This window comes from Microcebus murinus, chromosome 9 (assembly GCF_040939455.1).
Source record: "Microcebus murinus isolate Inina chromosome 9, M.murinus_Inina_mat1.0, whole genome shotgun sequence".
NCBI classification, from domain to species: Eukaryota; Metazoa; Chordata; class Mammalia; order Primates; family Cheirogaleidae; genus Microcebus; species Microcebus murinus.
The window spans coordinates 83,641,675-83,656,174 of NC_134112.1; the positions used below are offsets into that span (position 1 = coordinate 83,641,675).

General features: G+C 55.4%; 1 protein-coding gene across 1 annotated transcript in view; it reads right to left on the reverse strand.

Moving 5' to 3' along the window:
- The window catches only part of PLXNA4 (plexin A4), a 424,461-nt gene that overhangs the window by 25,625 nt on the left and 384,336 nt on the right, over positions 1–14,500 (reverse strand). Inside the window, exon 25 of the mRNA XM_012739739.3 lies at positions 10,897–11,056. Within this exon, the coding sequence (XP_012595193.1) occupies positions 10,897–11,056 (160 nt within the window). The remainder of the gene's footprint in view (positions 1–10,896; positions 11,057–14,500) is intronic.

Genomic DNA, 14,500 nt, shown 5'->3' on the forward strand with positions numbered 1-14,500 from the left:
CAGACACACACCAGCTCTTGTGCATGTCCACGCACATGTATGCACACGTGCACACACACCATTCCATGGACACAAACCAGAAAGAAAAACAGCCTCTTCAATTTGAATGCAACATGTGTTCCAGCCACGAAGCCAGAATCTGGTTTCCAGGCAGCCAGGAACCTGCCCAGTGCCTCACAGATGCTTATATTATATTAATCCTTCTGAAACATGCAAAGAGCGCTGGGCTGTTCAGAATGTGGTTAGGTGCTGGGACGAGTTGCCCGACTGTCCCTGCCTGACCTGCCAGGGATCATTCCTGTGGCCCACAGAGACACGTTTTCAGATTCCCTAGGTTGGCTCCCTCCTGCCAAGGCTGGGCTGTGGGTCTATAACCAGCCACGTTTGTGGTATAGAGAGTGCTGAGTCCTCCCTGCATTGTGCATTTAGTGTGGCCTGTGCTGCTGTCCCCGCTTCATGGATAGCAAAGTGACCCAGAGAGAGCAGCTTGCCCTTAGGAGTGGCAGAGATGCTCCTAAAATCCAAGTCCTTTGCCTCCGATCCCTGGGGCTTCCCTGCTGCCTGGTTTAGAGCTTAGCATAGCAGAAGGCAAAGGAATGAAAACATAAGGATGATGTGCCTCCTCACCGAACTGGAGAAGTCTTTGGGGACATCGCTTAGTCTTGTTGATGCAGCTGAAAGTGCTCATGGTGACTAGGACCTGGGGCAGTTAAGGTAACGGGGAAAGGGGAGATGCTCCGCTGAGGCACCTGGTCACCAGGTGTGCGTTCACTATTGTGCTGTTTTATTTCGGTTTTTTTTATTTTTTATTTATTTTAGGTAGGTAGGTATGGATGTATTTTCTAGTGACTAGAGCAAAGGAAGAGGGACATTGTCCAGCTGCTCATATGGTTGATAAGCTGTGCAATCAGATCCTGGGGAAGGCCAGCCTGGGTGGAGGTATGTGGCAGTGGGTCCCTGCTTGCAGACTGCATGGCACCCAGTTAAGCCGGAGGCTGTGTGGGAGTAGGTGGGGCTGGGTGTGGGCAGCAGCACAGGGACAGCTTCAGGGCACGTCACAGAAAACAGTCAGCACTCCCCATGCTGGGGTGGGGAGAAGGACGAGATGGATGAGATGGACTAAACTCTGGGCACTTAAGCCCACCAGCAGGGCCCCAAGGGAGTCTCCTCCATGGACGTGGCCCTGGGGCTTGCCAGCACTGGAAGGGGATGGGACAGCCTAGAACCAGACCTCTAGATTAGTAGTGGCACCAGCACCACTCGCTGACAGAGTTGTAGCACATCTTAGTGGGATCTGAACAAGCCGCATGGCCTGCCAGCTAGGCGATGACAGTGGGTGACTGATTCTGGACTCCATGTTGTGCAATTCCCCTCAGAGTTGTGCCATGTGCAGCCCATGCAGCCACATTCAGCACCCCTGGCTCCGAGTCCTGTCCCGCGATTATGTGAGTAACCGAGAGTCTGCCTGCCTCCATGTCCCCATCTGGAAAAGTAGTGCAGAGAATGGCCACATCTCCCCAGGGTGGCCAAGGGATGACAGATTGTCCTTGAAAATGGTGCTGCCAGATGCCTACCAGCAGGGCTGGGACAGAGTAAGCACTTAATAAGTCTTTATCAAATGAATGAATTAGTAAATAAATGAGTGAAGAGGAGCAGTGAGTGAGTGACGGTGGCCTATTTTCCAAGCAGTTAAAGGGGATCTTCTGCCTGTGTGTTTGTGTCCCATCAGACAGATAGTGGCTACAGCTAGAGGTGAACTGTGAGCTGCTCTGTTAGCAACTGGGACAGAAGATGCTCTGAACTGAGAAACAGCCAGGCACGTCCACTGCCAGAAAGGAGTACCTTCTTAAGTCAGCATCATTCATTCTTCCAAGGTTACAAGTGGGAAAACGAAAACCCCAGGTGGGGGAGATGGAACTAGAGGCCATCGTCTCCAGGCACTGCCAGTCCCACTAGCCAGATGACTCCCCTTCCACGGGTGCTTACGGGGCTTTTCCTTCTGGCCAGGCACTGGGCTGGACCATCAGGACGCAAAGACAAATAAGCAAAGTCCTGTGCTCTAAGGCAGATGCGGACACACCTCGGGCACTGCAGCATGGTGCCTGCCACTTACGGGGCAACCTCTGCCAGGGAGTGTGGGGGAGGGACAGTGATGGCTGGACGCAAACCCTGAACTGTAGCCAGACTGTGACGCCAGCAGGCAACTGCCTGTGCTCAACCTCACACTTGGAGCTCTAAGAGCCCCAGCAGGCCACTGGCAGTTTTCCGTGGGCTGTGCACTTCCCTTTCCAGCAAGTCCAGGTGCGCTCATGGCGTGGCCACCATCTTCCCTCCCTGATGAGACTACCACAGGGGTGCTGTGCACTGGGCGGTAGGGGACAGGCACAGCAGGCAGGAAATACACTTGTCACCGACCCCAATGCTTGGCCACAGGGTCAAGGGCTGCAAGAAGAGGCTTCCTGGGTGTGCTGGTCCTGAAGTCCCTCTGGCCCAACCCCTGCCTCTGATGGGGGTACAGCGAGAGGCTAGGAGGTAGCAACTGTTGTCTTTTTGCAATTATCTCAAAAAGTTAGGAATGTTGGCCCAATATCATATTGGTATTTGGTTAGTGAGCTGGAATCTAGAACACTTAGCCTTGCTTTTAGATTTCTCAAGCCTGTTATGTTTGTCACCTCTTATACAGAAAAATTGTTATTTGAATTTTTCTGAAAAATCAAGAAAGGTAAAAAAAACCAAAACAAACCATGAAGTTATGTGCCATCCCCAACCAAGTCCTGATGAAAGAAAGCCCAGAGGGACGAGCAGCCGGTGGTGGCAGCTCCATCCCCGGGGCCTGCAGGAGAGAAGCGAGGGTCACAAGTAGCCCCCCTCCAGCTGAGCCCTGAATGGAGGGGAGCGGGTGGAGTACACAGGAAGGTGCCCACGCTCCCCGGCACAGAGTAACTGAAGTGGGCCAACATGCCACTTCCTAGTGCCCGCTCTTCCCTGTCCAAGAGCCTTACCCCGTTGTCCAGAACACACCTTCACTTCCATTTCTACCTACTTCCCTTCCTTCCCTGAAACCCTCATCCAGGCCAGTTACGGCCTCTGCTTTCTGAAGACTCATCATGAGATATCTCAAGAAAGATCAAACGTTGGACATGGGCTGAGCCTTCTGGAACGTTCTTTACACTTCATGACCCCTGCTCAACAGAGGCGTGAGCCACTGAGCTCTGCTGAGTAAAACACGGACCAGGAAAGGCCAAGGTCAAGGGCCGAAGTAGGTAGCTTCTGCCCATTCCAGGAGCAGTGCCCTGTCCCAGACTGCACGGCAGGGGTGGCAGACTCTCAGCCCCACCACGGGGGGGAAGAACCCCAAGGGCGGCCGGGTCAGCTGGGCGGGGGCAGGCCTGCTACCTTTGGACATGAAGGAGAGACCCTGGTTCCCCCACAGTTGTGCGTCTGGTTAGATCAGCCCCACGGCACCCTACAGTGAGGGCTGGGTCTAACTTTGTGCTCTGTTGCACGTTCAATGTATGCTTGGTTTCAATAATAGTAATGAAAATAAATAGAACCCAGGTCTCCTAGTCCCTGGTGCAGCATTCTTTTCACCAGATGGGCTCCTTCTGTCTTGCCTGTAAAACAGCCCTAAAAATATCTCCCTCTTGAGTCCACACATTGCTCTGTGCGAGGTGACGACAATAGAACAGCCGAGGGGCAATGTCGTGGCTCAGCCAGTGGCCTGTGTCCCCCAGGTGAATGCTGAGCCTCCTGGACACTTTTTACCTGCCCTTGGGGCACAGCGAGAGGTTGGAAAGCACCAAATGATGCAAGGCACACAGCTCAGTGTGGCTGGCATGAACCCTGGGCTAGTATGACTCCTCACAGACACCTTCTTCTACACACCATTACTCCTACAGCCCCACCTGACGGGAGCCATCTCCTGTGGCATGTTCAAGGCCCGGGTCCAGAAAGCCTGCGAGCCACGTGCACTCACTCATCAAGCAGTGTTTACGGTGCCCCGCGTGCTAGGTGATGTTCCAGCCCAACAAGGCAATGGAGTAAAGCACGAGCCCTTCCGGGGGCCTGTGGTTGGGGCTAGGTGGCCACAAGGGGGAGGAGGGGCTGTGGGAGTGGGTGGGAATGGCTGCCTGGGCTGAGCTGTGAGGGACAGGTGGGCGTTTGCTGACGGGCTGTGAGGGGACGAGTGTCCTGGTCCAAAGGTGGCACTTACGCAAAGGTGGCAATGCTTCTATGGACCCATGAGTATGCGTCTTCGTGGGAGAAGGTTGAAAGCAAAGGCTGAGAAGTGCACAGAGGCCAGGAACTGGGTAAGACTGGCCAGTGTGCCATGCCAAGGCATCTGAGGCTGAGCTGAGGACCGCAGAGACGAGTGTGGAGAAGGAGGGGGCAGGGATAGAGGGACATGCAGGCAGGGAGCCCTGCCTGACACGGTGCCTTGGTCCAGGGCAGAGTGGCAGCAGGGCCTGAGGTAAGGCAGAGTGTGGGGGTGGGTCACGGGGATGTTCAGGGGACAGGTCAGGTCTTGCTTGGACAGTCTCTGAGAAGGGGAGGTGGGAGCGACACAGCGTGCCTCTGTGCCTCTCTGCTCGTGAGAAGGTACCTGCTGGCAGTGGGAAGCTGGGGCATAGAAGAGGGAAGGGACCTCTGCAAGCCAATCTGGAAGAAGACCCTAGTACTTAGGACATGCTGGCCTGGCTCTCGGAGAGTCCTCTACCCAGTGGCAGGTGCCACTCCAAAGGGCAAACCCACCCCAGGGTGCACAGTGCCTCGATAGCTCTGGCCCTCATGGTGTAGAGTGCAGGTGGGCACATGGGCATCCACCCCTCATTTTACCCCATGCTGGGGACCCTGCAGGCTTTGCAGCAACCCCTTGCCCAGCCTTCCTATGGCCGTCTCTCCTCAGACCCATCACAGGAAGCTTCAGGAAGGGCTGATGCAGAGAGGTGGGGGAGGAAGCAGACATCCACCAAGCTGGGCAGAGCTGGGAGAACCAACCTGCACGACACATGCAGGACCGACGGCACAGCCAGATGCCTGTACTCCACCCCAGGCCACCGTGCCTGAGCGTGGGGGCTCCCCCCAGCGGCACACACCAACCTGCGCAGGGCCCACTCCACCTCCACGCCAGGGGCCCAGCAGGGGGCCTTAGGGGACATGATTCTCCTGCTCTGCAGACCTGCCAGCAGGGGAGCCCCAAGGGGACACCAGACTGAGAGCCCTGTGACTCTCAACACCGGCCACTCTGCAGTGCTGCAGGCAGGGGCCAGAGAGGACCTGGGAGAGGCCATGGGAGGACCAGAGTGTGGCTGCTAGCAAGGTGAGAAAACTGACACAGGAGCACAAGAGCCGGCCATCTCAAAATGTTTTCTTGGGAAAAAAAAAGAAGAATTTTATAGTGGCAGCAAATTCTCAACTCCAAAATGATTGCACTATGACACCTGATGATTTAAAAAAGAAATTCCTAAATAGGCGTGTGTCGTTGGTGTCCAAGGCACAAGGTCTCCATAAACTGTAATGCACTCCGCACTATTAGTCATCACTATCTGGGGGTGTCTGGAGAGGCAGGCGGTGCCCTGCTGTCTGATTTAAGAGAGACTAGCTGGAGCTTAATAGATGGTCTTGAATATGGAACACAGGGCCCTGGCATCACTCCGGGCAGTGTGGTGGGTCAAAGAAGAGTTAAAAAGGCAGGTGGTGTCGGTGGGAGGGGGAAAGGTGACCCTGGCATTCATATGCATGGCACCCAGAGAAAATTGCTAGCTCTGACCTCTGTCGCAGCAGCTCTGCCCGGCAGCCCCGTGCCCTGCTCCAGGCACCGAGCACAAAGGACAGACACACTCACAATCCAATTTGTTACATTTCCACCTTCCAGGGAGAGAGGGAGGTGAAATAAAAAAGAAAGAAAAATCCCATTATCTTTATCTGTCCTTCCCATCAGGTGCAGTGGAAAATGCAAACCGGGGAGACAGCTGCTGTGAACTCTTTATATTTCCCTCAGAAGATAGTGTATCTTTTTATTGCCTACAGGAATTACTTATTTGAAAAAATATATCCTTTCAGCTCAACTTGAGCCGCAAGACAGGGAGAGGGTGGTGGAGTCCTGAGGGCTATTGATAGAGCATTTGCATTAAACCTGAGGAACCTCTGGAGGTCACAGGCGGGAGCAGAGGGAAGAAGCAACTGCAGGTTGTGGAGGAGATCGTGAGCACAGGGAGCCGGTGCTCTCTCCACCTCCCTGCTGTGTGGCCCAGGCCCAGGCACCGGCCCTCTCTGAGCTAGAGAGTCTCCATCTGTGCAGGGGACAGAATGGCATCGATTGTTTCCTCTGGGGAGTGAAAGGAGGAGACGAAAGAATCCCTTAGCGCAGGTAGAAAAATGTCCCGCCTCTGCTATATGCTAAGAAATGAGGAACTTCTCCCAGTCATGTTGGTACCCCTGAGCCTGGCGCGGAGCTTGACATAAAGCAGGCTCGTGTGATATGCTTGTTGATGAGTTCAGTGATGCAAGCAGGAACCCACCCTGCCATGTACCTGTGGGTGGAAAGGAACATACACCTGGTGGGACGGTCGCATGTGTAGCAGAGCAGGCGCCACCCGGGCACAGTCCCAACGCCTGCCCTGCAACAGCTTTCCTTCCCCAGAGTCCGAGAGCCGGCCGTGAAGATGGGACCTGTGTCCTGCCCTTTGGTCCCTGTGATGGTTACTTCTACGTGTCAGCTTGGCTGGGCCACAGTGCCCAGATATTTGGTCCCACATTATTCTAGCTGTTTCTGTGAGGGTATCTTTATAGGGGTCTCACACTGAAATCAATGTGGGTTTTGAGTAAAGCAGATCACACTCCATAATGGGGGGGCATCCAATCAGCTGAAGGCCTGCATAGAACAAAAGCCGGACCTCCCCTGAGACAGTGGGCATTCTGCCAGCAAATGGCCTTGAACTTGAACTGCAACATCAGCTCCCCCTGGGACTCCAGCCTCTTGGCCCACCCTGCAGATTGTGGACTTACCAGGCTCCATAATCATGTATGTGGTCAGTTCCTCTTTCTTTCTGTGTATGTGTGTGTGTGCACGTGCACGCATGCACGTCCTGTTAGTTCTCTGGAAGACCCTTGCTAACACAGTTTCCATCTTCCTTCTTTAATGCCTGGGCAAGTCTGGAGAGGGCTGGAGGGAGAGCAGTGGGCGAGCTCCAAAGAGCGACAAGGAGCAACGCATAGAGGCATTAGCAGAGAGCAGTTGGGCCAGGGCAGGGGCCCAGAGCCCAGCAAGGGGTGGGGGGGACTGGGCTGGATTTACCTGGGACAGTGACAGAGGTGGCTCAACATATCTTTACTTCCTTCTGAGCTGGCCTGGGACTGGTGGTCCTACCTTGCCAGGGGCTGGGTGTTGGGGGAGGGCAGACCATTGTCTTTGCCCCATGCCCTCAACCCTGGAAGGAAGGTCAGGGGAGGGGAGACAGCAGGGGTGGGGACTTGGCTGGCTGCCTCTGCCCAGCACGTGGCCGAGTGGGTTCTCTCTGTGCCTGTGCTGTGCGCCCCTTTGGCATAGATTAATTTTTGATAAGAATCACACCTTTCATCTGTAAATTGCTCTCAGGCTTTCCAAGCACTTTCACCTACACCATAGGAACAACTTCCCTTGCCTCCCTTCCCTTCCCTTCCCCCCTGGGGACAGTGAGTGAAACAGTGTGGAAAAAGCATTTGGGTCTCCGACAAGGCCCATTTTCCTTGTTATGCCATCTGACTTTGGTAGGAAGAAGCCCAGCTTTGGGGAAGCTCCAAATCCTGGCTTTAGTAGGGAAAAAAGGAAATTTCTCAGAGGAGTACCCATCACAGCGGGGCAGGGAGACCTTTCTGAGCAGCTCAGCATGAGGTTGGTCCCCAGTGGGAGGGGGCCTGAGGCTCAGCCCTGCTGAGGTGTCTCTTCTTTTCCTTTCCCCTTTATCTGGCCCTGCTGTGGGGCCTTGTTTCCCCAGGGGCACCTGTGATAGCAGAAGTAGCTCCTCTGTTCTCTTGGGCACCTGAAGTGTGAGCAGCCAGGGAAGCAGGTGGCCTTTTTCTGGCTGGCACAGCCTCTAGCTGGGACAAGCCCCCTTGGGCAGCCCTGGTGGCTGAGCAGCTCTTGGGCTTTGTCACTCATGGTGGCTGGCAGAAAGCACTTGTGGCTGCTTTGGTGGCTGCTGCCTGCACTCCAGGTGGTTTGTGACTACAGCTGTAGGAGGCTTCATGTTGTCTCATTAAAGACTTGCTTTACTGGGTGGGTGCGGTGGCTCACATCTGTAACCCCAGTGCTTTGGGAGGCCCAGGCAGGAGGATTATTTGAAGCCAGGCATTTGAGGCCAGCCTGGGCAATATAGCGAGGTCCCATCTCTACAAGAAATAAAAAAATCTAGGTGGACATGGTGGCACATGCCTATAATCCCAGCGACTTGGGAGGCTGAGACGGGAGGATGCCTTCAGCTCAGGAATTCAAGGTTGCACTGAGCTACGATTGCACCAATGCGCTCCAGCCTGGCGTTGGGTGACAGAGTGAGATCCCATTTCTTAAAAAAAAAAAAAGAAAAAAAGCCTTGCTTTCATTGTCAGGCCTTTCAAGGGAGCAATTTCTAAAACTAACAAGCAGCCTCTTCCCCTCCCATGCTCTGGGCATGAAGTTTCCAGTGGGGAGAATGGGCTTGAGCAACAACTACAAGCCATGAAGTGGCCTCCCCCTTGGGAGACCCAGCAGGTGTAGGGGGCTGGCCCCTGATTTGGCTTCCAGAGGATTCCTCTCCTTGGTTTGGGGTTAAGTTTATGCTGAAGAACGTTGGCTCCCGCCCCTCCTGAGTCCCACCAAGTGTTTAAGCCATACAGGACCCTGCCGGAGTTTGCCACCTCACCTGCCCTCTTCTAGTAAGGAAGAGAAGTTGGTCCGGAGCAAGAGCTGAGGCATGATCTTCATGTGGAGGCCGTGGAGCCCCTGCTGCTCGCCCCCATGGGAAGTCACCATGCCCAAGCGCAGAGGAAGCACACGATGCTCCCTGCACTCACGCTCAGGAGCTCTTTCCCTGCTCTAGCTCCACCTTTGCAAACTCACCTTCCGGTGTGAACACACAGGTTCCTGTCACAGCTGGCCCCTTGGCTGCACTCTGTCAGGTTCTCCTCCCACCCGCTTTGCAAGTAAGGGTCCTGAGAAGCTGAGGGTGGCCCCTGTATGGGTCCCACAGATAAAACAAACAGAAGCCACACTGGGTACCACCTGGTTACCCTAGTAAACCCAGCTGTCCCTGGAAAACCCACTAGGGTGCACCCCACTCAATTGTTTGGAGGTGGGGAACACAGGGTCTTCCTTCCAGGGGCCATTTTCTCTCCACTGGTCCATAAGAGGCTCCTCCACCTCACGAGTCTGTGGGCTCGTCCTGGCAGCAGAAGCGAATGGAATGCACGCAGACATGGATGCCCACGCCAGCCCCAGGGACCACGCCCTGGGACAGACAGATGGACACCCCCGCCCCACATCTCGCATCGGCTTCCTCCGGGTCCCAGAAACAACATACTCAGAGATACCCCCAAAGTGCAGAAGAACACGTGCTCCCCCAGTCTCTCCCCCTCAGCATCCAAGCTCTAAGCACAGGGCAAACATATCCAGCCAAGAGACAAACAAGAAGAGATGGGGTTAAACGAAGAAGTGAGAATTTAGGGGAGTTGGCAGAACTTCCTGATCCTGAGTCTTCAGGCATCAGCGCTTGGGGAGCAGTGGGGTGAGGCAGGGGGAAAGACGAAAATTCCCTCTGGAGTTCAGAAAATAGCATAGATGCCCATCTGTCTTGGATGGCTTAGCCGAAGCCAGCTTAGAGTCCAGATGGATGGATTAGGGGCTTCTGGAAGGTCCTCCCACCCCTATGTCGCCAGGAATCCCCAGACACAAGCACATACACACATAAACGCCTTTCTCTCCGTGCCCAGCATCAACAAATAGGCACACTCAGTGCCCTTCCCTGTACTACCCGCATAACCAGTAATAGTGGCGGCCGGTACTTCCCGAGTGTGTACTATGGCCAGGCACTGCATTCAAGAGGCTTTTACGTGCCTCATCTCATTGAATTCTTACTGTAAGGCAGGTGCTATTATTGTCTCCATTTTATAGGCAAGGTAACTAAAGCACAGAAAGGCTAAGTAACTTGACCAAGGTCACACAGCTAGGACTTGGTGGCTCCAGGACTCTAATCCAGGTGTGTTTGACGCTGACCCACAATGCTGGAACTGCCTCTCTTCCGCCCTGGGCTCCCCACGAGGATTCCCCCAGGATGATGTGCTAGGAAACGCCCAGGTGGGCCACACTGGATCTAAGTCTAGCAGGCCTCAGCGGCGTGCTCGTGCTTGTATCGGCTGCGCAGTCTATTCATGGGGCTTTCAGATGAAATGTCCTCTCGCTCCCTAGCAGGCAGTCGTAGCTCATTTTTCTCTATTCTTTCCCTCCATTCTCTGTAGCTGACCCAGATCCCTCAAACCACAGGTGTTCAGCAAAAATCACAGGCACAGAACAGAGAGGAAGGGGACAGCCTGGGGGGAACGACAAAGGCGGTGGCAAGACCTTGGGCCCCAGGGACTCAGACGAGCAGACTTTGCCTTTAAATCTCCTCGGCTTTTCAAAGGACCTCAGGGGCCACTATCTGCCAGGCCAGATCCCGACAGACTGCCAGGTGACCTGTGGCCCCGCTCTGTGCTTTGCTCACCGACCAGCTCTGGCCAATTCCACACCGTCCACAAAGGCAAACCCATGGGCTCCGGTGGGGCCGGGCACACTTGACTCTCTCCAGCCAGCAATGCTCTCCCTCTGCTCCCTGCACCCAGGCCCCACCTTCCATCACTCAGGACCAGCCACAGGGACAGCCCCCTGGTGGGCAGCCTACTCACCCAGGTCCATATCTGCAGCCTTGGGCCGGTGGGAGCAGGGCACGTTCTTGAATATGGCATCCAGAATCTTCTCCTTGACCTGAGTGATGGTGTCACAGTTGAGGATCTTCACTGGGACCTCGGGGCTGTTGGCATTGTCTGGGCTGACACAGCTCAGGACCTGGGGGGAGGCGGGGAGAGGGGGCACATGGAACAGGACAGCAGGAAAAGCTCCCCTACTCCTAGAAGCATCTCGGGATCAGCTCACGAATGGCTCCTCCTCTCCAGGATGGGCTGGAGAGGGGTAGGGCGATGCAGCCCACTGTGTTCCCACCAAGCCCACTGCCCTTTCCTGTCCTGGCCAGCAGAGCGACCTCGCAGCTCCAATGTCCATGCAGGAGTATGAACTGTGCACTTCACTCCCTGCCGGAAAAAACTTCATTAGAATCCCAATTTTTCTAGGCGAACGACGTCCAAGCATATGGAGGCAGCAGAGTGGACACGAATGCAGGCAGGCACACACGCTGTCACATGTGCACACAGGAGGCACTGTCATGGCAGCACACCCAGCCCCCACCCACCTCCGAACCCCCGGCCCCTCTGTGGGTGCCAGTCTCTCTCTTGTCACTCCCTCCTATACACACGCTCACACTGAGAACTCACGGAAACCTGCCTCCTCTCCCCAAAGATTTCATACGCTTCGATTTTTTTTTTGAGGGTTTCAGGTTGATCACAGGTTGGATAATCTATAAGAAGCTTAATGTGTTCTTTAAAAAATAAAAAGGTGCCCTTTAAAAATTGCAGGTTCAGGCCAACCGAGATTCCTTCCTGGCTCTGAACTTGAACCCCTGTGTTAGGGGAAGAGGTCACTGTCTGGCTCGGGGCCTCTATTTCTCTTTATGGGACTGGTGGAAAAGTTAAAACTCTGCTTCACCAAACTATATTTTTTCCTATAAAAAGTTCTGGGCTTTGCCTTTAAAAAGTTCAAGGCTGTCTTCTCTTGCTGTTCCCGCAGCGGCACGGGTGGGTGCTGTGGGAGTGAGGAGGGCGCGAGAGCCGCCGGCAGAGGGCCTAGGTCCCCAAACACAGCTGCCCAGTGGCCTGCACCCCTGCGCTCCCGGACCCCCCTCAGCCCTCCTTTCCGTGTGTCTCCCTCCTTCTCGGAACTTTCACTCCTCCCACGCCGCCCCCCCTGGCCCCGTCTGGTTTGCAGAGCCAGACACCAGCCTCCCTCCCAGCCACCCCCCTCTGGCTCCATGTGGTGCCAATCAGAGCCTGGCCCCTGGGCGCCTGCCTTTCATTAGCAGCTAGACTGCTAGAGCTCAAATGGGAACATGCTTATTCCATTAAGAAGGAGAAGAAAAAAATCCCCTGGATCTATAAAACCAAACTCTCACCCTCAAAATGCCCTAAACTGCAAATGACGGTGCAAGGCCCCCTGGACCATGTGTTCCATATGTGCCTTCTCCCGGCCCTTCCCTGCACTCAGCCAAGCACAGCCTGTCCCTTGCCGCTCTGGCCACCCCTGCTGTCCTGTGCTCTGGGCTGTGTGCGACAGCTCAGTCTCCCTCAGAAAGCAACGCAGCTCGTGCTGGGCCTCCTCTTCTGAGGAACCAGGAGGCAGAGGCTGCCATTTGAGTGCAATCTCCTGGCATCTCCATTTGCCCCAGGGGTTCAGGGTGGCCTCATGAGGACACCTCCATGGCATGCTTCACGCCTTCTACAGAAGGTGCGGTGGCCCACAGAAGGACAGGGCTTCCTGGCCACTGGCCAAGCCACAGCTGCACCCAGAAGCCCCCTTCCCCCATGCCCCTCGGCAGTTTCTGACTGGCAAGGGGGGCCCTGGCCTTCCCCCCGAGCCTCTCTGTGGTTATCCCTCCTGCCTAGGACACCATCATTCTCAGCTGACCAGAGTGCTCTGACCCCTCCAGCCACTGCAAATCCAACCACTCCTTGTCCCTCTATGTGGCCAGCTCATTTGGGGTCTGTACCAGCCCATCTGCTGCTGCCCGGCTCCCTTTCTCCCCTTCCCTCCTCCCTCCCAGGTGGCTGCCGCCCTCCTGTGTGAGACTGTCCTCCCCCCAGGCCCAAAGGCGGCTGCTAAGTCCCCTGCAGCCGTTTCTTCTCCAGGCAAAGCAGCAGCAGGGCAGCTTCTGGCACTTTCCCCATGGCTGGCTCCTGCGTCCCAGGTGTCCCCACCTCGGTGGGTGCTCGGCCCTGACCCGCTGCAGCTTCCTCACCTAAGCCAGCTCAGTGCACTAACGGCACTTTGGCCTCTGGGACAAAGGATGCTGCAATTTGGGGACAGAGTGTTATCACAACCCATCGTGCTGGATTCAATACTGGGAAGCCGCTGGGGAAGCAGGAAAGAAAGGGATTGGGGGAGAGGTGGGCAGGAGACATGGAAACAGTGGTTTATCTCATGAAGAAATCCATCCAGGTGTCTATTTCAGGAAGAAGTTTCTTCCCCTTTTTCCATTTTACTCAGATCCTCTAACTCTCCTCCAGAGCCAAAGGTAAGTGCCAGGAAGCGGGGCCTCGTCACAGGGCTCCCCTGGACCCTCAGCTAATCCCAGCAAATCCGTTCAGACGTCTCCTGGGAATCCCAGGGCTCTTGGAAAATGAGAGTAAGGTAGGTGGATCACGGGTGCCCTCCTGGCCCAGCCCGCAGGGATGGCTTTGTTCGGGGGACAGGCTGCCCTCCAGCTGGCCACAGGGCCTGGGATGCGCCCCCCTGGAGGGACTGCCTGGTGTCACACGCCCTCCCACGCCCGGCCTGCTGCGGCTTCCTCTCCTGACCACTGCACTGCAGCTCCTGCTGTCCCCTGTCCACTCCCTTGCTGTCTGTCTCCCTGGCCCCCTGCACATCTGCCCTGACACCAGCTTTTATCTTATTTTCTTTCTTTCTCCTTCCACTTCCTCTCCCCTTTCTTGGAGCTAAAGGCCTGGTGGGAGATCACAACACTCTCTGAAAAAGCCTGAGGCTGAGCTCCCGGGTTTAGAGAGAGCAGCAGCCTGAGTGGCAGGAAGAGGCGGGCAGGGCCTGGCCAGGAGCACCAGCGCGTGCTTACGCAGACCCGCTCCTGTGCGCCCCGTCCCCTTCCATCCTCCAGATGCCGTCACTCTGGACAACTGTCATGATCCCAGTTTTAATAGGTTCTGTTACTATCTCTGTTTTTTTTTTTTTTTTTTCAGGTCAAGAAACCCAAACTCAGAGATTAGGAGCCTGACCCAATTCACCCAGCTGGTCAGAGGCAGAGCCGGCTCTTAGCTCCATGCTCTTAAATGGCAAGCTATGCTGCCGCTTCCAACAGGACCTTGACGGAGGGTATCCCCAAGTTCTTTGGGTGACCGCCTGGCCTCGCATTACACAGCCTGGGTCACAGTCATATTTGAACTTAAACTACAGGGCACACGTGGGCTTCAGAACCACGAGGCGCTCATTCCAGTTTCCTCTCCGCCCCACCCCCACCCGGGCGCGTGGAGCTGTTCTGTAAAGTGTTGAGTCTCCAGGCTGGGGAACAGGTGAGGCGTTCACCTGGGTCAGCTGGCCGACGGCTGGCAAGGGCTACAACCCCACAACCGCTGTCTTCTGTTGCTCAGATGTGTTGCTCAGATGTGTCTG